This window comes from Phocoena phocoena, chromosome 5 (genome assembly GCF_963924675.1).
Source record: "Phocoena phocoena chromosome 5, mPhoPho1.1, whole genome shotgun sequence".
In the NCBI taxonomy this organism is placed as follows: domain Eukaryota; kingdom Metazoa; phylum Chordata; class Mammalia; order Artiodactyla; family Phocoenidae; genus Phocoena; species Phocoena phocoena.
Genome location: NC_089223.1, coordinates 27200945 through 27227034, shown reverse-complemented (window position 1 = coordinate 27227034; position 26090 = coordinate 27200945). Strand labels below are relative to the sequence as shown.

Sequence of the window (26090 nt, the reverse complement as noted above, 5' to 3'; positions counted from 1 at the left end):
GAAAATCTTCCATTAGGGAAACAAAGGGGAGGGGGGTATAAGAAATTAACCCTGCCAACTGCCCATTAAGGAAAGAACGCTAATTGTATTTCTCAGCAGTGAAAGGTGCACTGAGAGACCAGTTATAATTGCCAAGTGGAAGGAAAGGTTCGTAAAGTCCCACTGACCCCAATTCTCAGTTCTGCTTCAAGTTAAAGCAATGTCATGCTGGGGGCGGTAGGGCAAGATGTCCCAGTTCCTCTCATTTCATTTGGCCTCACCAAACAAGACAAACCATAATGGGAACCATGATAAAGCTAATTAACATGCAGGTTAATGACAGTCAGTGGCTAGCTAAGAATAATTCCCTTGGGTAATATAATTTCTTTATCTGAAATCATGTCTAGGAAAGGGAAATGTGACTCTCAATGAAATAACCTCCCACTCCCAGTCCAAAAAGTCCAAAAAACAAAAGTACACATAGATATGCATCCCCCCCAGAAAACTGAATAAGAGAGAAGTCAACTCCTAAACTACAAGTTAAACTGTCACAGTAAGGCGTGAAAAGATGTGATGAAATTGCCATACAATTATAAAGCAGATTTTATTTTCTACTGTCTGAAGATAATAAAAATTAAGCAAAACGCTTGCCTGAAAAGCTACCGAATGGCTAAGACATGGCAAAAGTGTATGCTAGGAAACGCTGATGAGGGAATCGGCTGTGTTCTAATCGCATGACATAAAACACAGACCCCATTATAACGTTACAGCAGTAGCTAACAGGCATTACGTTACAACTCCAGGAACCACCTCTGCTACTTACAAGGTCAATGGAAGGCTGTAGCAATTCAATTACAAAGTGAATAAGACCAGTTCGGCTGCGATGTCAACAGAAGTCAAAGCAAATTGCTTTACTCTGTAAAGCAGAGAGCATTTTTATATCATAATCACAGTCCAGAGGCATTATTTACAGACTGAGATTTCTGCCTATATAAACAAAACATATAACCACCATCTACGATTATCCTTAGGAACCGAAAAGTAATCAGATACTGAATCAAGCTGTCTTGCATAAACTTCTGAGGAAGCCTGACATTTTGACAGCTCAGGAAATTTAGAGCAGTGTGTTCAGAACACACTCCAGTCCAGCTGAGAAAGGAGGGTTGTTGGACTCCTAGCTACTTACCTATCCTCCTCCCCCATCACATCATTCTTTTCACCTGAACAATGTACATTATTATCAATTGTCAGTTTAAGGTAGCAACCAATAAACTTATTATAAGCTGGACAAAAATAACCAAACACAAAAGACTAAGTACATTTTCTTGGAAAGTATACCATATAGGAAAATATATTTGAAGCCCTCTATTTTACACATCAGACCTTCTGGAAAATCTAAGCTAAAATCGAGTATTCACTAAATATTGGGTGGTGTACAGCCATTAACTCATTTGTTCTTGGCAAAAGCCATGGGGAAGTTTATTGACCCAAACTCATGAGGCTTCAAAGGGGAATTTGCCTAGGTCATATAAGACAGTAAGAAGAGAACGGGGATTTAAATCCAGGTTAGGTTAAATCCAAATGTAACCACAAATAATTCTACCACTCAATAAAACTCTTTGTGGCCTAAGTATTTCCAGTGATAGTGATCCCCAAAATGCGAGGACAATGTGACTTTGAGAGCAGCCCGGGTAGAAGGTGAAAGATGCATTAAATCCAACAGGAAAACACTAAGCAGTGACAGCTCCCCATTCTCAATGTACTGCCAATGAAATTTCTCCAGGTCAACTCATGCTAGCGGGACTCCATACGCTTTTTTCTTGGGCTCCGCTTCACTCTTTGTACTTCAAGATCTTCAACTTACACCCAGCACGCCAAATAACAAGCACAACTTGCATCAGTTTTAGGCTGAAACTTTTGTAACTTAAATACACATACTCGTATGCATGATGCATGTGTATATATGTACACGTATATATGTGTATATACGTACATGTACATAACAAGGAAAAAGAAATACAGATATGTTTAAAGAAGAAAATCATCATTCTCTCACTTCCTAAGGAAAACCACTGTCATAACTGATTACTATTATTCCGGATTTATTTCTATGCTTATACACTTATTCACATAGTTTTCCCTTTAGAAGTGAGGCTATTCTGAAATTCTGTTTTATAACTTACTTTAGTCACTCAAAATCACACCATGTATATTATTTCTGTGGACACATTTCTGTGATCCTTGGAAGGTTAGAAGCCTGCGTGTGATGACTGAGGACCTGTACCACCTGCTTATGTCTGGCTGTAGAACAAGGCCTTTAGGAGCACACCCACACAACAGAACACACAGAATACTACACAGCAGTGAAAAAGGAGAGGGCACTCTTTTTGTGTTGATATGAAAACAATACTGGATATAAAGTTTTTTAAAATACGGTGCACAACTAGCTTTTGAGCACACAGGGGATATATAAAAATCTATATTCATCTCTGCTTATATGTACATGAAGGATTCTAGAAGGAAAAATAAGAAACTATAGGTTGAACCAAGTCAAACTGCTGCTATTCGATCAGTTTTGACATAGACAAACAGCAGAGCAGTTTCATGTGATACGACCCTCCTAATAACAGTGGCCAGCAATCCAATTTGGAATTTTAACTTTGAAAGGATTTAAGAAACTATAGGTTGAAATGACATGTAAGTGAAAAAACATCTGAAATTGCCGATATTAGATAACTTTGGAACTGAGAGCTGGCCCTCTGACATGGCTCAATCTATTAATAGCAGCGGTTACAGATTTGGTTTGCAGGGACTGAGTTGGTGGGATTGAATGGAGACTTTTCACCTTACTGCAACTAACGTAAGACCAGATATTTGTTCATTTAGGTAAATGGGTATATATATCACGATAAAATAAATATAATACTGAAATAAAATGATTGCTTTTCCTTCTCCCTGCCCATAAAAATGAGCGACCCCTTTCTCTTAGAGGACCCATTTTTGTTACAGTGTATTGTGTCCCAGGTTTAAATCCATCCTCATCTCTGGCCCTTTCTTCTCCTTCATCTCCTTCATCAAAACCATCACTCTGATTCCTTTACAACAAAACTGGCCACTGTTTTTAATGGAAAAACTAAGAGTCACTCTTAAAATTAAAAAAAGAATAAATCAATGTATTGTTTGAAAGGCACATGACATCTCTGAAAAGACTGGCCATGGAAAACTCCGGAGAAGAGAAGACCATTTGCTGAGGCGCTTGGGTTTGCACTTGAGAAGAGTGGTAAGGAGCCCAGACTGTGGAATGGGACTGGTTAATCCTGGCTTTGTCACTCACTAGCCGGGAGACTCAGGTGAGCTACTGACCTTCTCTGAGCCTCAGTTTCCCCAATTATAAAATACGGATAATAATACTACCGATAGGATTGTTATGAGGATTACCTAAGTTTAACAAATATTGCTAACAACGGTAGCCGGCATATAGTATGGTATCTGTTAACTGTGTACTATTATTACCCTCCAAATTTTGTATCCTGTTCTCACATTAACTATTAAAATTTTTAAGAAAAAGAGCCCACCTTTAAAATAACTAAGATAATAACCAGAGACTTCAAGAGTCACTATTTCTATTCTGACCCAAAGAGAAAAATAAAACCACAGCCATCATCACAATTCAAGCTCAAAGACTCATGCTGCCGAGTTCAGAGAACAAATATTAGTACATGCAAAATGTCAGCAGTATAATTCACCGTAATAGGCTTGAAGATTTTTTTTTCCACCCAAGGTTGACACTGGACTCCTTCTAAATACCGCCTAGAAGACACACAAGAATGCCATGCCAAGCAGAGTGAGCATTTAGAAGGAGCCAGGCTGCAAAGTTGCAACCCAGAGTTCATAAAAGTCAAGGAGACACAACTAGTTACAGGAGTAGCCTCCACAGTTGACTCAATCTCACGTCATTTCTTTTTCCTCAACAGCTGGGAAGGATTCAGTAAGTACAAATAAACTGACCACAGGTTTGTTTGGTTATATTAATTGTAGACAGCAGTCTTATCTCCTGGTAATTTTTATCACGGTCCATAGGAGTTTTCTGAGTAATAACAATTGCTTGGAGTTGGCCACACTGAGATAATACCTTCCCCTTCAAGATTTCTCCTCATCTTCCTAGCTACCAAAGGAAACGTTTCAAATCAGTCCCTCCTGACAGCCTTAAAAATTCTATTTCATTCAGGATAAACAATACTTCAGCTGGTTTGAAAAGATGTTTCTTAGACAGCCCGGCTACCTCCTACGTTGTAAGTGTTTCAAAGAGGGCTATAAAGAGAGTGACAGCTGCTTGAATTCAGAACTAGAAATTAAAATAAAAGCTATTAGAAGTGAAGAAAAAACCCACACCACAGGGAGACAAGCTTTAAAGAATTTTTCTCTCTTCTATTCTAGTTACCTGCCATGAACTTTTTTAAGGCGTTAAATAAGACTTTTTTCTTCCCCCTCCAGAGAGAGGGGGAAATGTTCATCCCACACAGGAGCATAGTTAAGATTATAGAGGAAGTCATATAAAGAAGGTGCCTCGTGCTTTGTCATTAACATTAGGGGAGGTGAGCTTCGAGGAAGCGTCTGGGGAGACGCCGGTGCAGGAGAAGCAGCGGGCATGATCTATGGGCAGGTCACAACTCAATCACAGCCCTGACATTTCTGGCTGCCTTTTCCAACCCATTGATCTCATCACGGTAAAAGTGAGAAATAATCTGTCGACACAGCCTGTCACTGGATTCAAGCCCGGTCTTAGATTTAACTTCACAACACAGTAATTCCATGCCAAAGAATCATGACTTTGCTCAGAGGAGGTGGTAAGATGGCTCGGCCTTTGGAAAGTTATTATCCAGAATCTACCCGTGAAGCGTCATGCAAAAAAATGGTAAGAATCGAGAGAAGATTACCAAGCATAAGACAGAGATCTGCTCGCAGCCGGTTACTTGGGTTGATTATTAATCTCTGCAAGCTGATCAGATATGTCTATAAGGAAATGTCAATAGCTGCAGAAGGTCTCTGAAAATCCACATCAACAATGGTTTTACAGTGATCCTTCTCTCACATAAGTGTCCTGATACAATCTGAGGGAGGACGGGGTAGTAACAATTCACTTACGAAAGCATGCTTTCATGAAGGTCATTTCTTTTTCTTTTTTTTTTTTTAATTGGAGCACAGTTGATTAACAACGTTCTGTTAGTTTCAGGTGTACAGCAAAGTGGTTCAGTTATACATACACATGTATTTATTCTTTTTCAAATTCTTTTCCCATTTAGGTTATTACAGAATATTGAGCACAGCTGTCTGTGATATACAGTAGGTCCTTGTTGGTTATCTATTTTAAGTATAGCAGTGTGTACATGTCAATCCCAAATGCCCGATCTACCCCTCTAAAGATACTCTCTTGGGAACTGAGATTGGAGAGTGCATAGTTGCCGTGAGTCAGCTCTCCATCCTTGACTTCTACAGAAATAAACATCTTTGAGTATGATGGGGGCCGCCCATCCTTTACATAAGCCTGTGACTGAATGGATATAAGTCTGCGAGGTAAAGGAGGAGAAAACTGAGCTCTACATTGTTCATAATTATGAGACTAATCTTTCTCTAAGAAGACATAACATTTCAGTTATTACTTAACATTTCTCTGTCCACTGGCTTTCCACATACACTATTTATACCAAACCTATTTTCTAAACAAGTTACATATAACAATATGTATTGAAGACACTAACAAGATGAGATGATTTCTTCCTTTTGATGGAAAGATGGTCTAAAGATATGTATTTAAAAAAAGCCTCAGGACAAAACTAAGACATAAACACAAGGAAAAGATTTACCTATGAGCCTACAATGTGGCTGATGACATCTGTGTTGATTAGCTGCCTTCATTCTCCACACCTGGACAGTGGAGAAGTACCAACAACTTGCTTTCACATTTCTACCAGATAATCCATTTTATTTTCAATTCCTAGTGCTCACTCAAGCCCACATCAACCTAAGCTTAAATGACTTAACCAGCCTTTTACCATGGCCTTCTTGACTCCTACAAGACAGACCTGTCCCACCCTGATTTTACAGACTGATGTATATCAGGATACGTTCTTTCTTTAAGAAAGGAGGAAAATGGTCCTGCTTTATTGTTAACCCATCTCCCCTTCAACAGTTGTATTTTCACTCTTTTGCTTATAAAGCTCTGCATCCTCGTCATGTTCTCTACCACACTGTAGGGCTACAATAATACATGTTCAACAAAATGTGCTCCAGTTAGCACATCCGGGATCCAAGTGGGAAAGTGCCAACCTAACGATACCCAAAGTAAGAACTACCCTGAAGTAATATTAAATCCTGCCAATTGGCTTGCAAGATGATTTTGTTTTCGACTCTTTATAAGTCATATCTTTTCTGTTGTCTAAACAAACAAACTGCTATACCATGTACAAAAGAGGACAGGCAAAGAATACCTAATTACCAAAGAAGATACAAATAAAACTAGTCCTGTGAATGTCTAGTTGTGCTTAAAATTAGAGCTAGCATAAAGGAAGAATGGGAGAGCTTAGTCAAAATTCAGATGATAATCCTCTTCTAACTCACCAAACCTTCTTTTAAAATGTTTCTTCTGCCTTGAAGAGAAAATATCAAAGAATATACCTCATACAGCCTCATGAACTTTCCTCGTATATGGGGACAAACACAACAGTCTCTCTTTATATAAAAAGGTACTAAGGGTCCGGGACCCAGCCCCGTCCACCGGACACTGCACCCGCAGCCACGTTCCCACCACAAGAGGGCACATGCAGCCCACACAGGGGATACTCCCTGAATGCCTGGCTCTGGTGGCCAGTCAGGAATGCACTTCTGAGCCCCACAAGGCATCTCCTAAATAAGGCCATTCCTTCAATTCTGGGAGAGATAGCTGATTTACCTAATACATAGAAACAAACACAAAATGAGGCAAGATGAGGAGACAAGGGAATATGTTCCAACAAAAGAAAAAGACAGAGCCTCAGAAAAAGAACAAAAGGAAACAAAGAAAAGCAATCTACCTGTCACAGAGTTCAAATTAATAGTCATAAAGGTACTCACTGAACTTGGGAGAAGAAGAGATGAACACAGGGAGAACTTCAACAAAGAGACAGAAAGATAGAAGCAAGTACTAAACAGAAGTTATAACTGAACTGAAAAATACACTACATGGGCTCACCAGCAGACTAGACGAGGCAGGAGGATGAATGAGCAAACTGGAAGAGAAAACAACAGGACTCACCCAGACAGCAGCAAAAAGAAAACAAAAATTAAGTGAAGACACCTTAAGGGACCTTTGAGACAACATCAAGAAGAAGAATATTTATATTACAGGGGTCCCAGAAGGAGAAGAGGGAGAGAAAGGGCCAGAAAACTTATTTGAAGAAATAGTGGCTGTAAACTTCCCTAATCTGTGGAAGGAAAGAGACATCCAGGTCCAGGAAGCCCAAAGAGTTCCAAGCAAGATGAAACCAAAAAGACACACACCAAGACATGTTATAATTAAAATGGTAAAAGTTAAGGATAAAGAGACAATCCTAAAAGCAGCAAAAGAAAAACAACTTGTTACATACAAGAAAAACCCCATAAGGCTATCAGCAAATTTTTCAGCAGAAACTTTACAGTCCAGAAGGGAGTGACACAACATATTCAAAGTGCTGAAAGGAAAAACTTCCAACCAAGAATTCTGTACCCACAAAGTTATCATTCAGAATTGAAGGAGAGATTAAGAGTTTCCCAGATAAGCTAAAGCTAAAGGAGTTTATCACCACTAAACCAGCCCTACAAGAAATGCTAAAGTGACTTCTTTAAGCTGAAAAGAAATGGCACTAATTAATAATGAGAAAACACATAAAAGTAAAAACATCACTGGAAAAGGTAAATATATAATACAGGTAGTGAAACCACTTAAAATGCAAACATGAAGGTTAAAAGACAAAAGTAGTAAACCTAGTTACTAAAATTAAAGTAATTAGTTAAAAGATGCACAAAATGACATGTAAAATGTGTCATCAAAGGTATAATATGTGATGGGGGGAGTAAAAAGATAAATTTGGACACATTCCAAAGCTTTAAGAGGTTACCAATTTAAAATGGGCTACTATTTACATAAGATGTTATATGTAAACCTCATTGAAACAACAGGGAAAAAAACTTGCAGTAAACACACAAAAGAAAATGACGAAGGAATGTAAGCATAACACACACACACGTGTGCGCGCGCGCAAAAAACCCACCAAGACACAAAGGAAGCAAGAAAGAGAAGAAAGGAACAGAGAAGAACTACAAAAACAGCCAGGAAACAATTAACATAATGGCAATAAGTACATACCTGTTAATAATTACTTTAAATGTAAATAGACTAAATTTGCCCATCAAAGGCAGAATGGCTGAATGGAGAGAGACTCACTTCAGAAGAAAGGGTACACAGAGATTCAAAGTGAAGGGACTTAAAAAGACATTCCATGCAAATGGAAATAAAAGAAAGCTGGAGAAACTACACTCATATCAGACAAAATGGATTCTAAAACAAAGACTGTAATAAAAGACAAAGAAGGGCATTACATAATGATAAAGGGGTCAATCCAGCAAGAAGATATAAGATTTATAAATGTATATGCACCCAGCAGAGGAGCACCAAGGTATAGGAAAGCAAATATTAATGGACATAAAGAGATATTAAAGGCAATACAATAATAGTGGGGGACTTTAACACCTCACTTATATCAATGGATAGATCATCCAGACAGAAAATCAATATGGAAACACTGAATTTAAACAACACATCAGACCAAATGGACTTAATAGATATATACAAATCCAGAATATTCCATCCAAAAGCAGAATACACACTCTTTTCAAGTGCATATGGAACATTCTCCAAGATAGATTACATGTTAGGTCACTAGACAAGTCTCAAGAAGACTGAAATCATACCAAGCGTTTTCTCCAACCACAATGGTATGAAACTAGAAATCGATCACAAGAAACAAAAGGAAAAACCACAAAAACATGGAGATAAGCCAACATGCTACTGAGCAACCAATGGCTCACTGAAGAAATCAAAGGAGAAATAAAAAAATACCAAGAGATAAATAAAAACAGAAATACAACATGCCAAAATCAACAAGATGTAGCAAAGAAAGTTCATAGCAATACAGGCCTACCTCAAGAAACAAGAAAAACTCCAGTAACTTCACACCTAAAGGAACTGAAAAAAGAAGAACAAAGTCGTCCAAAATTAGTAGAAGGAAGGAAATAATCAAGAGTGGAAATAAATGAAAGAGATTAAAAAAACAATAGAAAAGATCAATGAAACTACGATCTGGTTCTTTGAAAACACAAAATTGACAAGACTTTAGCTAGACTCACCAAGGGAAAAAGGAGGGCTCAACTAAATAAAATCAGAGATCAAAGACGGGAAGTGAGAACCAGAGAAATACAAAGAATCATAAGAAACTACTACAGACAATTACAAGCTAACAAATTGGACAACCTAGAAGAAGTGCATCAATTTCTAGAAACACACAACTGAATCATGAAGAAATAGAAAATCTGAATAGACCAATTACTAGTAAGGAGGTTGAAACAGTAATCCAAAAATCTCCCAACCAACAAAAGCCCAGGCAGATGGCTTCACTGGTGAATTCTACAAAACACTCAAAGATTTAATACCTATTCTTCTCAAACTCTTCCAAAAAAACTGAAGAGGAGAGAAATCTTCCAAACACATTTTATGAAGCCAGCATTACCCTGATGCCAAAACCAAACAAGAACACCACAAAAAAAGAAAATTATAAGCCAATATCCTTGATGAACATAGATGAAAAAAATCCTCAACAAAATATTAGTAAACGAAATCCAGTGATACATTAAATACATTAAGAGGGTCTTACATCATGATCAAGTGGGATTTATTCCAGAGATGTAAGATTGGTTCAACATCCATAAATCAATCAACATGATACATCACATCAAAAAAATTAAGGATAAAAACCATATGATCATCTCAACAGATGCCAAAAAAGCATTTCACAAAATTCAAAACTCTCAACAAAGTTGGTATAGAGGGCATGTACCTTTACATAATTGAGGCCATATATGACAAACCCACAGCTAACATCATATCCTAACAGTGAAAAGCTAAAAGCTTGTCCTATAAGATCAGGAAAAAGACAAGGATGCCCACTCTCGCCTTACTTTTATTCAATATAGTACTGAAAGTCCTAGCCACAACAATTAGGTAAGAAAAAGAAATAAAAGACATCCAAACCAGAAAGGAAGAAGTAAAACTGTCACTACCCACAGAGGACATGATACCATACAGAGAAAACCCTAAGCCTCCAGCAAAAAAAAAGTTAGAATAAATGAATTCATTAAAGTTGCAGGATACAAAATCAATATACAGAAATCTGTGGCATTTATATATACTAATAGCAAACTACCATAAACAGAAACTAAGAAAACAATCCCATTTACAATTGCAACAAAAAGAACGAAATACCTGGAAATCAATTTAACCAAGGAGATGAAAGACCTGTATACTGAAAATTATAAGGCACTGGAAAGAAACTGAAGAAAACACAAATATATGGAAAGATATTCCATGCTCATGGATTAGAAGAATTTATATTGCCAAAATATCCGTGCTCTCTACAGATTCAATGAAATCCCTAACAAAATGCCAATGGCATATTTCACAGAAGCAGAACAAATGACTCTAAAAATTGTATGGAACCACAGAAGACCCCAAATGGCCAAAACAATCTTGAGAAAGAACAACAAAGCTGGAGGTATTACACTCCTTGTCTTGCAACTATACTACAAAGCTACAGTAATCTAAACAGTGTGGTACTGGAACAAAAACAGACACACAGATCAACAGAACAGAGTGAGAGTCCAGAAATAAACCTTCACATACACGGACAATTAAATTATGACAAAGGAGTAAATAACATACAATGGAGAAATGACAGTGTCTTCAATAAACAGCATCGGGAAAACTGGACAGCAATATGCAAAAGAATGAAACTAGACCACTATCTTACACCACACACAAAAATCAACTCAAAGTGGATTAAACATTTTAATGTAAGAGTTGAAATCATAAATTCCTAGAAGAAAACAGAGGTGGTAACATCACTGACATCGGTCTTGGCTACGTTTTTGTGGATCTGACTTCAAAGGCATGGGAAACAAAAGGAAAAATAAACAAATGAGACTACATCAAACTAAAAGCTTCTGCACAGCGAAGGAAACGATCAACCAAATGAAAAGGTAACCTACTGAATGGGAGATGATATTAGCAAATCACATATCCAATAAGGCATTAATATCTAAAAATATCAAAATACATAAAGAACTCATACAACTTAACAACAAAAGCAAAAATAAATAAATAAAACAACCCAACTGAAAAATGGTCAGAGGATGTGAACAGATGTTTTCCAAAAGAACACAGAGAGATGGCCAAAAGACTCATGAAAAGGTGTTCAATATCATCCATTGTTAGGAAAATGCAAATCAAAACCACAATGAGCTATCACCTCATACCTGTTAGAATGGCTATTAACAAAGACAATAAAATAACAAATGCTGGAGAGGATGTGGAGAAAAGGGAACCCTAGTACACCGTTTCTGGAAATGTAACTTGGTGCAGCCACTAGGGAAAACAGTATGGAGGTTCCTCAAAGAGTTAAGAAGAGAACTACCATATGACCCAGCTATTCCTCTTCTGGGTATTTATCCAAAGAACACAAAAACATTAATTCAAAAAGACACATGCACCCCAATTTTCATTGCAGCATTATTTACAATAGTCAAGATATGGAAACAACGTTAAGTATCCATCAATAGATGAATATATATATATATATATATATATATATATATATATATATACCATACATATTGCATATGTATGTATGCAACTCAGCCATGACAAAGAATGAAATCTTGATATTTGTGACAGCACAGATGGACATTGGAGGTATTCTGCTATATGAAGGATGTCAGAGAGAGAAAGACAAACACCATATGATTTCACTCACATCTGAAATCTTAAACAAATGAACAAAACAAAACAAACACATAGATACAGAGAACAGATTAGTGGTTACCAGAGAGGAAGAGGGTTGGGGAGTGGATGAAAGGGGTAAATGGAGTCAAGTGTATGGTGATGGATGATAACTAGACCTCTGGCGGTGATCACTGTGTAGTGTACACAGATGTCAAATTATAATGCTGTACACCTGAAATTTATATAATTAAAAAAAGAGGTAGGAAGGACATAAATTTGGAGTGGGCAGGTATAAACAAAAACAAAACAAACACTAAAATTTTTTAGAGTTACTTTACTACCACTTCTAAGGAAATAAAAACACAAAGATAACCTGTGGACGAAATAAAAGGAAGCCTTTGATTTTTTCATCTTCTTCTTAGCACTTAGCAGCCTACCTCATATTTTGCTATTTCCCAACAACTGACGTAGCCAAATCTACTCAGCTTTGAGGTTTGTGAGACTATAAATGCTATGTGAAAATGAACGATATGGCTTCTACAAAATAATAAAAAGAATTTCAGAAAAAATTTAACAGCTGCTCTATTTAAAGGAAATCTAGCTAGATAATATATCCATTTCAGTTCATCTTAATCATCAACAGAGGTCTTTAAGCAAGTAACTAGAATTCTAAAGTCTTCTGCAAATAACAAGTTTAATGCCATTAAATCACATGTTAAAAAGGAAAATAAATGAGCATTGTGTATGCAGTATGGCTAAATGTGCCATTGCCAATTAAAGCCTTTGTTAAAGTAAAGATACTAAGTGTCTTTAATTAAACTTGGGGGGCGGGGTTGAAAAACGATGTCTAACAGCGGAGGGTGTCTCTCCTATTTCACACCAGCTAAGCTAGGATTCTCCCCTTCTAGGTCTATCCTACTTCAGCTCATGCTAACAGGCTTGCTGACTGCTAATAACGACTTTCTGATCTGCCTAATGCTGAACTGAAACCAATTCTGAGTGTTTTCCAGGGTTGCCTGTTGGGTCCATCGCATGGTTTCATACCTTACTCAATGCAGAAGAAATAACATACCACAAAACCACTTTACTCAAATACCAAATCTGTGACCAAATCATACAGCTGAGGAAACTCTCCAGTCATTCACACTAGTTCCTTGAATCTTGGCAAATAATCTACCTAAATTTAAACAAAAATAATTTGTCCTGGATTTTATTAAGTCAAATTTAACTTGTACTGCAGTGAATAAATGGGGGGAGGGTAAAGGTGGAAACACACTTGCATTTAAACCTTCTATCGGACTCATAATAAACTAAAAAATTTGGAAAAATCATCAACCAAAGTTGGCTAATAATGCATACCTTAACCAAAACTAGATAAACATGGGAAGTGACTCAACTACCATCAATAAGAAAAAATACATAAAAAGCTTAAACTTTTGAAAATTTCAAAGAGAGTTGACAATTAGATGACTCGGGCTACTGAAAAACATTTAAGTCTTGGTGATGAGATTTTTTTTTTTTTTTGAAAGGGTAGAGCTTTCAATGTGCTAAGTAATTATCAACAACATAGCCTTTTAATATCCTTTCCCTGTATGCTTCCTTTCTAAAGCATTTTCACCACCTCTTCATTTATTTATTTTTTTAGAATATGCAAAACATGGATCCCACTTTGTTCTCCCTGAAATAATTCTTTTTCACACAACTTGAGTTTCACTAAAGCTTAGCTACAAATAATAGGTTGGGGAGGGGAGAGGATAAATAACAGGTTTTAATTGCTTTATCTTATGACCTGTAAGATAAAACAAAATCACTCCATGACCAAAATCATGGGCTTTTCTGATTCTAACAACTTCCAGAAAAATCAAAGGCTGCAATCCAGAAGGATCAATGTAAAGTTATAAAAGACAAAATGTACAATAAGACATCATATAGATGGTGAACGTAAAAACAGACTATAGGAATTAAATATTTGTCCATCTTCTTTTTTCCCTTATAATTAAAGAGCTTTACAGAATTTATATATGGCCTAAAAATTAGGAAAGCTACGATGGTACACCATTTTGAGTATTTCCATAAAAGATGTGCTAAATACCACTTCAGCAGCTTCTTACCCATTAATAATAATCATTCAGCAACCCAATGATCAAAAAATCAGTAAACTATGTACACATGACTGGATATTCTGATTCAGTTCCTAAAAATACCCCCCAAAGCAGATGTGATTCCCTCTTTGGTCATTTCCTTTATGAAACAGAGTCAATTCAGTTTTGCTCAAGGGCTGATGAGCCCAAGTAGGTATTGTTTTACATCGCCTTGATTTTGTTCCCCTCCTACTTTCCAACATTTGCCTCGTTCACTAATTTTTTAACACTTCCACCAGAGGACAAGTGATATATAAGACAAGGCTCAATTCAAACCAGTCAGCTTTACTCCTTATTAACAACTCTGTTGAGAGAGTGAACACGAGAAAGGAGACAGAGAATAAGAAGTTGGCTGGGCTCAGAAGCTGAAACTAAGGGCTAAAAGGAAGCTCTGAAAGTACAGGTTGACTTTAATAAATCATGCCCTTTCTCTAGAAAAGGAGGATCTGATTTTAAAACTAACGTGTGTGCATGTGTATGTGTGTGTGTGTGTGTGTGTGTGTGTAATATATAAGTGTACACACACACACACTACAGGAGGCATTCTGAGTCCTCGTGTACAGATCCCCTGAGAGTTAGTTAAAGACAGGTGTCACCTGCTTGCATGGGTCTTTGGATATTAGCTATGTGACATTTCATTATACAGCTGCTTATGATGGAGGTATTGTATGTTTCTATCTTCATTTCCTCCTTCCCTTTGACAATCACCTCACACCTCCAAACCAATAAAACCTTGGTAGTTTCGATCTTATTCTCCACGCCAATAACTACGTGATTACAAATCAGCAACTGGGGTCTCGCTATGGCTCACAGCCTTGTTTTGTAGGGATCAGTGTTTAAAATTCCAATTTCTAGGCTCCGGTAAAAACGAGGCAATCTGGCAATACTGAGACAAGGTGGCCACATGACAACAGAGAGTTGGAACAGGGTGGCTTGGATGGAAAGTAAGGACTTCCACTGGTCAGAGTCCCACTGCAGCTCGGTCCACTCAGCCTAGCCCCTGACCGTGGTCAATTTGCCACCCCACCACAGGATGAGACACCTGCCTTACAAGAAAGTCAGAAAACCGGACGGTGCAGAAGCACAGACCCCAGCGCCACAGGGACCCGTGCCTTTGATCTCGATGCATTTAACATCAGACTCCAATCTGCTCCTCTCATGAAAGTTCTACTTTCATTTGTCTCGGGGTTATGTAACCTCACAGGAGGTCACACAAGTCTCCCCAAAAAGAAATTTTAGCTGTCTTTTCAAAGTAAAAAAAGAAACGTGAATCACAAAGACAAACACAAAACTGAAATGTGCATTCTCTCCCTGACAAGGAAAGATTTACCACCACCACCACCCCCCCCCACCCCCCCCACCCCCCCCCCACCCCCCCCCCCCCGTTAATCTCAAAAATCATAATCTTGAGGGGAAAACAAGTTAAAATCCAAAGGATGGAAAACAATGGCCCGCCCTGGGGTCATAGGCTTTGCCATATTCTCAACAGACTATCAAGAAGAAACATGTAATTAACATCTTACCATCTTCCAGTTCAATACAAAGATTATATACAGCCACGGGTCTCTTAGTCCTCTGGCCCTGTCTCTTCGATTGCCTTGGTGGAGCATTTGGGGGTGATGCTGACAGGGTGACTGGCTCAGGCAGTGTAGCATCAGGCAGGGTCCTAAAAATCTGCCATCAAAACATGAAGGACATTAATTGTTTTCCATGAACAGAAACCTGGGTTTTCCAACAGTATACCAGTACCGAACAACATTTGGAGTTCATCCAAAAGGGACTGTTGGAGCCAAAAATCCATGCCTTCAAATTCTGGGTATTAAGTCATAAGTCTTTATTTTTTAACAGAGATTTCAAAATAAAATTTCTCATTAAAATTAAGTAAAAGCAGCATCAAATCATTATATTTCAAAACAGATTCATGCCCAAACTAAACAAGTATAACTGTCTTCACCAGATGTAGACAATACCACAGCTCTTCATCCACAAAGGAAGTAATCAGGATAAAACATTACAAACAAATATCCCGTTCAATTTCACAGTTATATCTGTGCCAAAATGCTAGTCTCAATTTTTTTTTCAAACTACATAAACAGAAACATACCACCGCAAATATTTTTTACACATTTAAAAATAGCCTGTGCTTTACGAAATTACCTTTTGGATTCCCATGCACATTTTTCAGAAAATGCTCTGTAGATTTCACCAATTTGTTTAATACCTTCCAACTTCTCTTAAATATTTCCCCTCCATTTATGAAACCTAGAGTGTCAGCACCTTGATTATCTACAGTGTCATTCATCTATCATCAATAACGACGTTAATTAAAATGTGCTGTTTCTTTGCTTAGCAATTTTTTTTTTCTCTTGAGAAAAGCAAACTGTGCCATAAAGGGAAGCATATCATACAGAGGCGATTCACAATAAAAATCTGCATAGCTGCCAAGACCTGAGTTCAGAAGCTTCCTGTCCCCAATAACACTGGAGTCCCTTCAGCCCTCAATGAAGTCATAACATAAAATATTTAGACATCACCCTGACACTGTATCTCCAGAGGGCTGATGTTCTAAAGGTAGATGCTCGAAGAAAGCCAGCTAGCATTAAACAAACCGTAAATATGAAACTCACAATAAAAGGCACTGTGTGAAAGCCCCACTGTTACAAGGAGATTATTATTTATATACTTGAATAAAAACATGACCTGTGTATATGAGTGAGCGTATCGCATATATGTATCACATTTAATAGCTAACAAACGTGTCAGAATTATATTCACGGTCTAAAAGTTCTCACCTAAAAACAATTGTACACCAACAGAAATAAACAATTTCAACAGAGCATTTGCTTTGTAAGTACCATACTGCCCCCTCATGTGTAAACTGAATAAAAAATGGTTTAAATTACTGTGGACAAATATTTGCTAGTGAAAAGTTAGTTTTGTGCTCCAACTGGTAACCTGCTAATACCATATTTCCACAGACTTTGTGCTCCAATAGGGCAGTCTGGAAACAGCAAACTACTCATCTGCCCAAAATCTTCTGCTGTCCCTACTAGAGAATGGACCTGAGGACACAGGGAGGGGAAAGGGGAAGCTGGGACGAAGTGAGAGAGTGGCATGACATATATACGTTACCAAATGTAAAATAGCTAGCTAGTGGGAAGCAGCCAGATAGCACGGGGAGATCAGCTCGGTGCTCCGTGACCACCTAGAGGGGTGGGATAGGGAGGGTGGGAGGGAGACGCAAGAGGGAGGAGATAGGGGGATATATGTCTATGTGTGGCTGATTCACTTTGTTATACAGCAGAAACGAATACACCATTGTAAAGCAATTACACTTCAATAAAGGTGTTAAAAAAAAATCCTCTGCTGTCCAGACTATCATCCACATCTGGACTTATTGCCATCTCTCATTGTTCAAATTAAGGAAGGTTGTGAAGTAGAGGGAACAGGAGAGAGGTTAGGTTGTGAAGAGGATGACAATGGTGAAGGAGAGAAGAAAAGGTGGGAAAACTTGATCCCATCAAAAGAAACTAGCACCTGTGTGTGACCAACACTGGGAATAGCTCATTGACTTATGTTCGATCTTTATAAACATGGCACATGGCTCTGGAATGGTACTCGAATAGGAAACCAAACAACACAGAGCCAATATATCCAAAGTATAAATAAACAGTGGAAAGGTTATATCCCAAGAACCGGCACTGGACAGCTGATAACCTTCCGAGCAGCCCTTCCTGGAAGATCACACTGACTGGAATGCTGACAATGGTTTCCCCTCCCTGCCCCTCTCTCCTCCACCACCACACAGAGTGAAGGTGAGGGTAGTAAGGTGTGAGAGCAGCCCGGGTCTGCAGAGCCAGAATACCAAGGAAACCGGGACCCAAGAGTGTGACTCCAATGTTCCTGGGGGGCTGATCCGAGACATCCCAGAGCTGGGCCTCCAGAAGCCTCCAGAAGACTTATGACATCGTTCAGTTTCCATCAGAGTATCTAGGAGACTACTATTGAGCCATCAAAAAGAAGAAAGTCCTGCTACATGCAACAGAATGCATGCACCTTCAACCTCAGTGAAATAAGTCAGACAGAGAAGGACGACACTTTATGATGTCACTTATATGTGGAATCTTAAAAAAGAAAAAAAAAAAAACAAACTCATAGAAACAAAGAGCAGATTGGTGGTTACCAGAGGCAGCTCTGGGGATGGATGAAGGTGGCCAAAAGGTACAAACTTCTTCGAGTTATATGATAAATAGGTTCTGGGGATGTAACGTCCAGCATGGTGAACACAGTTACCAGCACTATATTATATACTTGAAAGTTGCTAAGAGAATACATCTTAAAACTTCTCATCACAAGAAAAAAAAAAATTTGTAACTATGTGAGGTGATGATGGATGGTAACTAAATTTATTGGGGTAATTTTTCACAATATATACCCATATCAAATCATTATGTTGTACACCTTCAACTAATACAATGTTATATGTCAATTATATCTCAATAAAACTGGAGGGGGGAGAATATCTAGGAATGGGGACTGGGCTTGGAGGGGGTTGTTTTGTTTTTCTGTGGTTTGTATTTTAAAGCTCCCCAGGTGATTCTTTTGTATAGTCAAGGCTGAGAAATACCCATTAGGCAGTCATTCCACAGCATTCTGTACTTGTCTTGGATGGACCAAAATCTAAATTGAAACACCAGAAAAATTAGTTTAAAAAAAATGGCACTGGGGCTTCCCTGGTGGCGCAGTGGTTGAGAGTCCACCTGCCAATGCAGGGGACACAGGTTCGTGCCCCGGTCCGGGAAGATCCCACATGCCGCAGAGCGGCTGGGCCTGTGAGCCATGGCCGCTGAGCCTGCGCGTCCAGAGCCTGTGCTCCGCAACGGGAGAGGCCACAACAGTGAGAGGCCCGCGTACCACAAAAAAAAAAAAAAAAAAAAAGTGGCACTGGACATATGCAATCAATTCCTTGGATCTTCCCAAGTCCTGATCAGGCATGAAATGTTTCAAAGCTTCTAAAGACCAACGATTCCCTCAAAAAATTCTATGTGTATTAGCATTTCAAAGAGCTAACCTATCATCAAATTAGGTGGTTCCAAAGAACAGATGCTAACTTGAAAAGGTACTATCCTGGCTTTTAAGTCTTCCCAGCTATGGAGGCTTAGACATATTATTAAAAGAGTGTATCTCATCTTCTCATTTATATAGTGAGAGCCATAATACTTATGTCTCAAGTTATTACCGGGATTAAATGAGACATTCATAAAGTATTTGGTACAGCACTTGGTACATAGTAACCAGAAGTAAATGGTAGCTATTCTATTTGTAAATATATCACATCCAGTAAATAGTGATAATAAAAATGGATGCAGACCCTTATTACTCTACTAAACCACTATTTTGAGAGGTCATTAATTTCTTGAGGTCTTGAATTCCTCAAATTCAGCGTTTAGTTAATCAAAAGTGTTTGAGGAAAAACTCATCAAGAAATGGACTAAAGGGAAGCAATAAACAGAGGCTCTTGTCAAAATTCCAAAGTCACCTAGAATCACACAGTTGTTTTGTGTATTTACTTCCGCATTTCAGCACTGAAATTTGAGATTTAAATTACTTTCTCTATCATTCATTACTTAATAAACACCTACTAGGTGGTAGGCTTTCTCTAAAGCACTTCAATATCCTCAAGAACCTTTGAGGTACGTATTGCTCTTCACAGTTTAAAATAGTAAAAGCTCAAAGATTAAACAATCAGCCCAAGTCTCCACAGTTTGAAGATGGCACAGTTGGTATCTTAACTCTCAACTCTGATTCCAAAGCCCCCGCTGCCAGTTGAAAAAACAAACAACATTTAATTCTTAGGGGAAAAATCATCAATTATACTGTTCCGTATCTGTTTAGAAAGAGTAAACCTGGAGATTATAGACTCACCATCATTGTGCTATGTTCTTCTAGATGTTTCAAGAATGCATTACCTTTTATATGCATTTAACCTTGTCTGCCAATGCATCAACCTCAGTTCTCAATTCTCTTTTTTTAAAGCTATTGATACAAAGCTATGCTCTCATGGTTCTCTCTGAAACATCAGAAATGATTTTAAAAGATACTCTTTTTAAATTCAGAAGAGGAGGAAACAGTAAATTATTTACTTTAAAATTGTGTCTTCTTTCTTGGCAATCTGATTCTAGAAGTTAAAAGTTAGCTGATCTTGTTCTGTGTAGCCAATGTGTGTCTTCTTTAAATATAACACTGATTTTCCAATTCTAGAACCATGGCATGGATGCAAATTCCCCTACCGCCCAGGTCTCTTTCCAAAATTGTGTGACTCTCCTAACTTCCCTACATCATGTCACCTTTGTTCTGGGGCAAAAGATGAAATTATCTTAAGGAATAGATCAAGTCTACTCAAAACTTATTTTTTTCAGGGTAGAAAATTTCTTCACTTCACCTACGTATTTACAACATAAGAAAAACTCAAACCAGACAATCCAATGACAAAAAACAAAACTCCACATGTAGGTGTCAGGTAAGGAAGCACTTATTCAGGTCTCTGAAGAGTGCCAGCACAAACAAAGTCTGGCACTATTGCTCAGAGTCACAGATTCCTTACACACAACTGGATGTTTATGCCCACGGGACGCAGCCATACATATAAACACCTCCCCAAGTCCTTCCATCGCGCTCTGCTACCAGGGGCCACATGTGGAAATGACCGGTCCACCTCTGCTGGAAATACTTTGCAGAGAATAGGAAACAAGAATGGGCTCTGCAAATTTCACTTTAGTACCCAACTCAAACCTACAGCATTTGGTTCAGCTGAATTAATAAATACTATGGGTAAAGGAAATGAAGGGGAATGAGGTCATTCTTTTCTAAAAAGCTGTTTCTCCAGAAGAGTTCAGTGGTGTTTCTTGTGATAAGAAGATTACTAATATGTTTGTATATTCCTGTCATCTTGAACAATGACAGTTGCAACTATTTGGTACTTGCACTATGGCTGACATTATGCCAAGTACTTGACTTACAAAGATTTGAACCCAGATTTCCTGATTCCAGCGTGCATGTCTTGGTCATCATGCCCGCCTGCCTCCGATATTACACACTCTTATTAAGCCCCATTCATATTATGTCCTCTTTGGTGATGTCATATCTCTCATAACTACGTGACCCATAACAGAGGTACAGCCAGAAGACAGTTGGAAATTAATGCATACTCCCCTTAGTAAACCTTTAACATGGAAAGAAGGGAAAAATAAAATTTCCAATCTCTTTCTAAAATACATCACGATATTGCTGTACACCTGAAACTAACTCAACATTGTAAATCAACTATATTCCAATAAAGTTAAAAAAATTTTTAAATTAAAAATACAACAAACTAAGGAATACAACAAAAAGGATGCAGACTCACAGACACAGAGAACAAACTAGTGGTTACCAGTGGGGAGAGGGAAGGGGAGAAGGACAATCCAGGGGTAGAGGATTAAGAGGTACAAACTATTGGGTATAAAATGAGCTACAAATATATGCTGTACTACACGGGGAATATAGCCAGTATTTTGTAATAACTGTAAATGTAGGGTCACCTTTAAAAATTGAATAAAAAAAATTTTTTTTTAATTTAATAAAATTACATGACCTTAAAAGATAAAATAAAACACATAAATACAAAATGGCCAAATATTTCTTTCAGCTTCAGAGTCTCTAGTGTGTTTAGACAAATACTCGTTACCTTGGGGCTGTACCTTAAGTTGCCTCCAAGGTAGCCTGAACCATCCATCTACAGCATAACTTCAGAGTTTAGCTATGGTGGGAACAGTCCACTGAAAGCTCTGAAACCTTTCCAGCTGTCTGTCCTTGAATCAGCACTACCCCGTGACTAAATATGGGTCTTTTATAGAAAACTTTAACTAGAATTAATAATAGTGACTGACAGTGAGACAACAGTTGGGTTCAGGCTAGACGCTGGAAATAGTCTAAGGCTTCATGTTTGTTCTGGTTCATCCAAACTCAGAATCTCAGAGCTGAAAAGGCTCCTAGTTATAATTTCAGCCACCCCTGTATTTCACAGGGGAACAAACTGAGGCCCTGTGGCTAAAGATTCGCTCATATTCACACCACCACTAGCGGCAGACCCAGGCTTTGTTCCCAGACCAAGGCCTCAATGTCCACTGCTATCTCCCATCTTGCTGGCACCAGTCCTTTCTCTCCAACAGACTGTCCTCTATGCATGTACTTCCTCATCGGAGGAGGTTTTTGCTCAGTGGCTGAAATTCCTCTAAGTGCTCTCACATGCATTATCGGACACAAGCCTCAACACACAGAGCTGTGAGGCTGACACAGGAGCATGTTACAGGGTCTTGTTCGGAGCCCTGCTGACGCCCGTCAGCATGAAACCATTTCCATTACATCACAGGGGAGAGGGAGAAGGGCAGCCAGGAAGAATGAGAGGGGGGAAGTGGGCAGGAGAGACAGCCAGCCCAATGGGCATCCATCCCACAGGCTCCGGCTTGACAGCGGCCCTGACTTACCATGAGTTTTTTTTTTTTTTTTTAATTTATTTTTGGCTGCGTTGGGTCTTTGTCGCTGTGTGCGGGCTTTCTCTAGTTGCGGCGAGGGGGGGCTACTTTTTGTTGTGGTGTGAGGGCTTCTCATTGCAGTGGCTTCTCTTGCTGTGGATCATGGGCTCTAGAGCGCAGGCTCAGTAGCTGTGGCACACGGGCTTAGTTGCTCCGTGGCATGTGGGATCTTCCCAGACCAGGGATCGGACCTGGGTCCCCTGCATTGGCAGGTGGATTCTTAACCACTGCGCCAGCAGGGAAGCCCGCCATAAGCTTTTTGAAGAACAACTTCAATTTTGGTTTACAACCGAAAGAAAAAAAAAAGAAACCAAATTTGGTTTACAACCAATTTATCAATTGGTAGAGTTCCTGTTTTTCTTTTTCTAAGTTTCCAACTTTAATTTCTGGAGACATTTTCCGACCCCTTCCCAAGTCCTAATGGGATATACATAGTGATTTCTGCAGTTCTCTATGCACTAAATAGAGGAATACATAACTGACTTTGGGTCTTGACTTCAAGCTTTCAGTAAATGATAACCTTTATCAATAAGACTTTATAAAATGGAATGTACCTCAGAACTACCCACCCCAAACCATGGGCATTTTCAGTGACATAAACTGTGGATACAGCATCAGTGCCCTGGTCTTCCTAATGTTCAACAAAGACCAAAAGCGGTAATAATAACAGTAATAGTAATAATAACTTTGATAACATACTGGAACCAAGTGGTATTAAAGAAATTCACATATGCTCATGGAGTAACTTTCTCCCCAATCAGTTCATGAGGTGAACCTCTCCTAATTAAGCCAAAGTTGCATCACTCTTACATTCATGGTGCAAACACATATTCCCAGTTACAAAATGTTGTTTTTTGGTTTACAAACCTTTAAAAACACTCCAGTGCGGTTTTTATCAATTTGTACCTGCAAACATTTGGGAAACGCAAGCATACACTTTCTGAAGTCAGAAGAAAACACTTTCCTAAACACAGCTGTAACCTGACTTTCGTAACACAAATGTCTACAAATATTCTTAACTGAATGAAGAGCCAGTGCTTAGCTAGAATTTTTTCCCCCGATCAATGTGTCCTTCACTCACACACAAACAAAAAGTTGACACTTCTGCGATAGAAATCTAGAATAATATTAAAGAAACATACTCCATGTCAACGATAAGGCACACTCCATACATGATATCCCTCTGTTTTTCTTTTCCTCCTCTTTCAATTTAGGTGTACAACTTCTTCCAAAGTTCTTTTTTTTTCTCTCTTTGCCACCCTTCGTCTTTCCAGGACTCACGCCTGCCTTAGAAACGTGTGGTCCTAACGGCCGCACAGAGGATCAGAACACAGGAGGCCTAGCATCTGCAGTCCCCAAAGGCCTGGGGGTCCGCAAAAAGAGGCCTCCCCCAGCCAGGGCTAGCTCTGGCCATGACAAAAGCAGGACTCTCCCTCAATGTTCCTTGTGAATCTTTAAACTGAATATGAGTAAACACATTTAAAACTGACTCATCATCTTATGAAATTTTCAAGGTAAATGACATTTTTTTCCTTTGGCATATAAGCCATGACCCCTAGTTATTTGGGTAGGCAGGAATGACCATTTCCCTGGAAAGAAAAATAAGCCCTGGACCTATTAATTCTACAAAAGGAAATGTGTGAATTTTGATCAGTGAAGAAAACATCTCCTGAAGACATGTATATGATTATATTTATCAGAATCATCTGAAATCTTTTTCCAAGTACGTACGCCCCCAGGCATGGCCTACATATTTAAGAGAGAATGCAACACGGTTTCTGTTTTTTTTTTTTCTCCCATTTTAGCGATCAGAAAAATGAAATGCCTAAAGCAAAACCATGTTTTGAAGGTGGTCAATGGAGGGACTTTATGAGAAGCTGCATGGGGAGGGGTGGACTATGGTTTCAACCTTCATATTTAATCACTGCTCCTAAAATTTATGGGGCTAGTTTGGTTTTCATTTTTTAATAATAAATTTCTTTCAAATTATAATTTATCCATGTTACAAAAGTGATAACATATTACATTCCTTGCAGAAATCCTGATAAACACCAAAAAAAAAAAACTCTTTAAAGATGAAAAACACCCATCATCCCACACACAGAGACATTTCAGTTAAAATGTTGATGACTATTTATCAGAGTTTTTTCTTCCCGTGCAACATCTGTCTCATTTTAAAGAAGTCAATCCATCAGGATAACTGTATCTGGGGTCCAGGTTCCTAGAATTTACCAGCATGCAGTCCCTAGTTACACGTGAGAGGTGACCTCTGCTATATGCATATGTTAGGAATAAGCTTTGGGCAGGATTCGATTTCTGAATGCATTAGGACTCAGCTAGATTTTACACCCCAATTGAAACGTTTCTAATTAGGAGTTTAGAAGATAGTCGTGCATAATTTTAAGAACATTCCAAACAGCCCAATGTTTAGATAGACCGTCATGCCTGCCAACTCAAGGTTATGTGAAGGTCACACATACTGAGGGTCGCCAGCAGCCTTTCCTTCAGTGTGTACGATTTCTTTTCGTAAGTCTTAAATATGATGAAAGCATCAACTACACCGAGTTCCTGCACCTTACAAGGAACATCTCAAAAGGTTAATGCTTAGATTCTCGGATTCCATCTCAGTTTGGAACTCGCTCACCCTCCGTCATTTGCAGCTGTGTTTGAAATGCCAAAAAAGGAAGATTTCCCTCAACTGATCACACTTCGCCTAGGACCAGCTTTGACAACAAAGGCTTCCAGTCATGATGAAAAGTGCAATGATGCATTAAGTGTATTCCTTTAATTGGAAGGACAGAGAACAGTCAGGATAAAACAACCAGAGAGGGCTTCCCTGGTGGCGCAGTGGTTGAGAGTCCGCCTGCCGATGCAGGGGACACGGGTTCGTGCCCCGTTCCGGGAAGACCCCACGTGCCGCGGAGCGGCTGGGCCCGTGAGCCACGGCTGCTGAGCCTGCGCGTCCGGAGCCTGTGCTCTGCAACGGGAGAGGCCACAACAGTGAGGGGCCTGCGTACCGCAAACAAAACAAAACAAAACAAAACAAAAACCACTGGCCACTGGTGATTGATTCAACCCCCAGCCCCTCTTCGCTCCCCGCAAATCCGGGGGTGGGAATGAACATTCCAATCCTTTATTCATGGTTGATTCTCTGGCAATCTGCCCCCACCCTTAGGTGCTTTCCAAAAGTCATCTAATTAACATAAGCCCAGTCGTGGTGCAAAGGGGCTTGTCATGAATAGGAAGACACCCATTTCATCTTTATGGCCCTGAAGGGACTTCAGGAACTGAGGAAACTCCAAGGGTTCTGGGAGCTGGGAGCCAGGCACT

The 26090-nt window shown here is 38.9% G+C and overlaps 1 protein-coding gene across 1 annotated transcript in view; it reads right to left on the bottom strand.

The window, feature by feature from the left end:
* Positions 1 to 26090, bottom strand: part of ARHGAP10 (Rho GTPase activating protein 10) — a 328185-nt gene that overhangs the window by 37100 nt on the left and 264995 nt on the right. The window contains exon 19 of the mRNA XM_065877114.1: positions 15711 to 15861. Within this exon, the coding sequence (XP_065733186.1) occupies positions 15711 to 15861 (151 nt within the window). The remainder of the gene's footprint in view (positions 1 to 15710; positions 15862 to 26090) is intronic.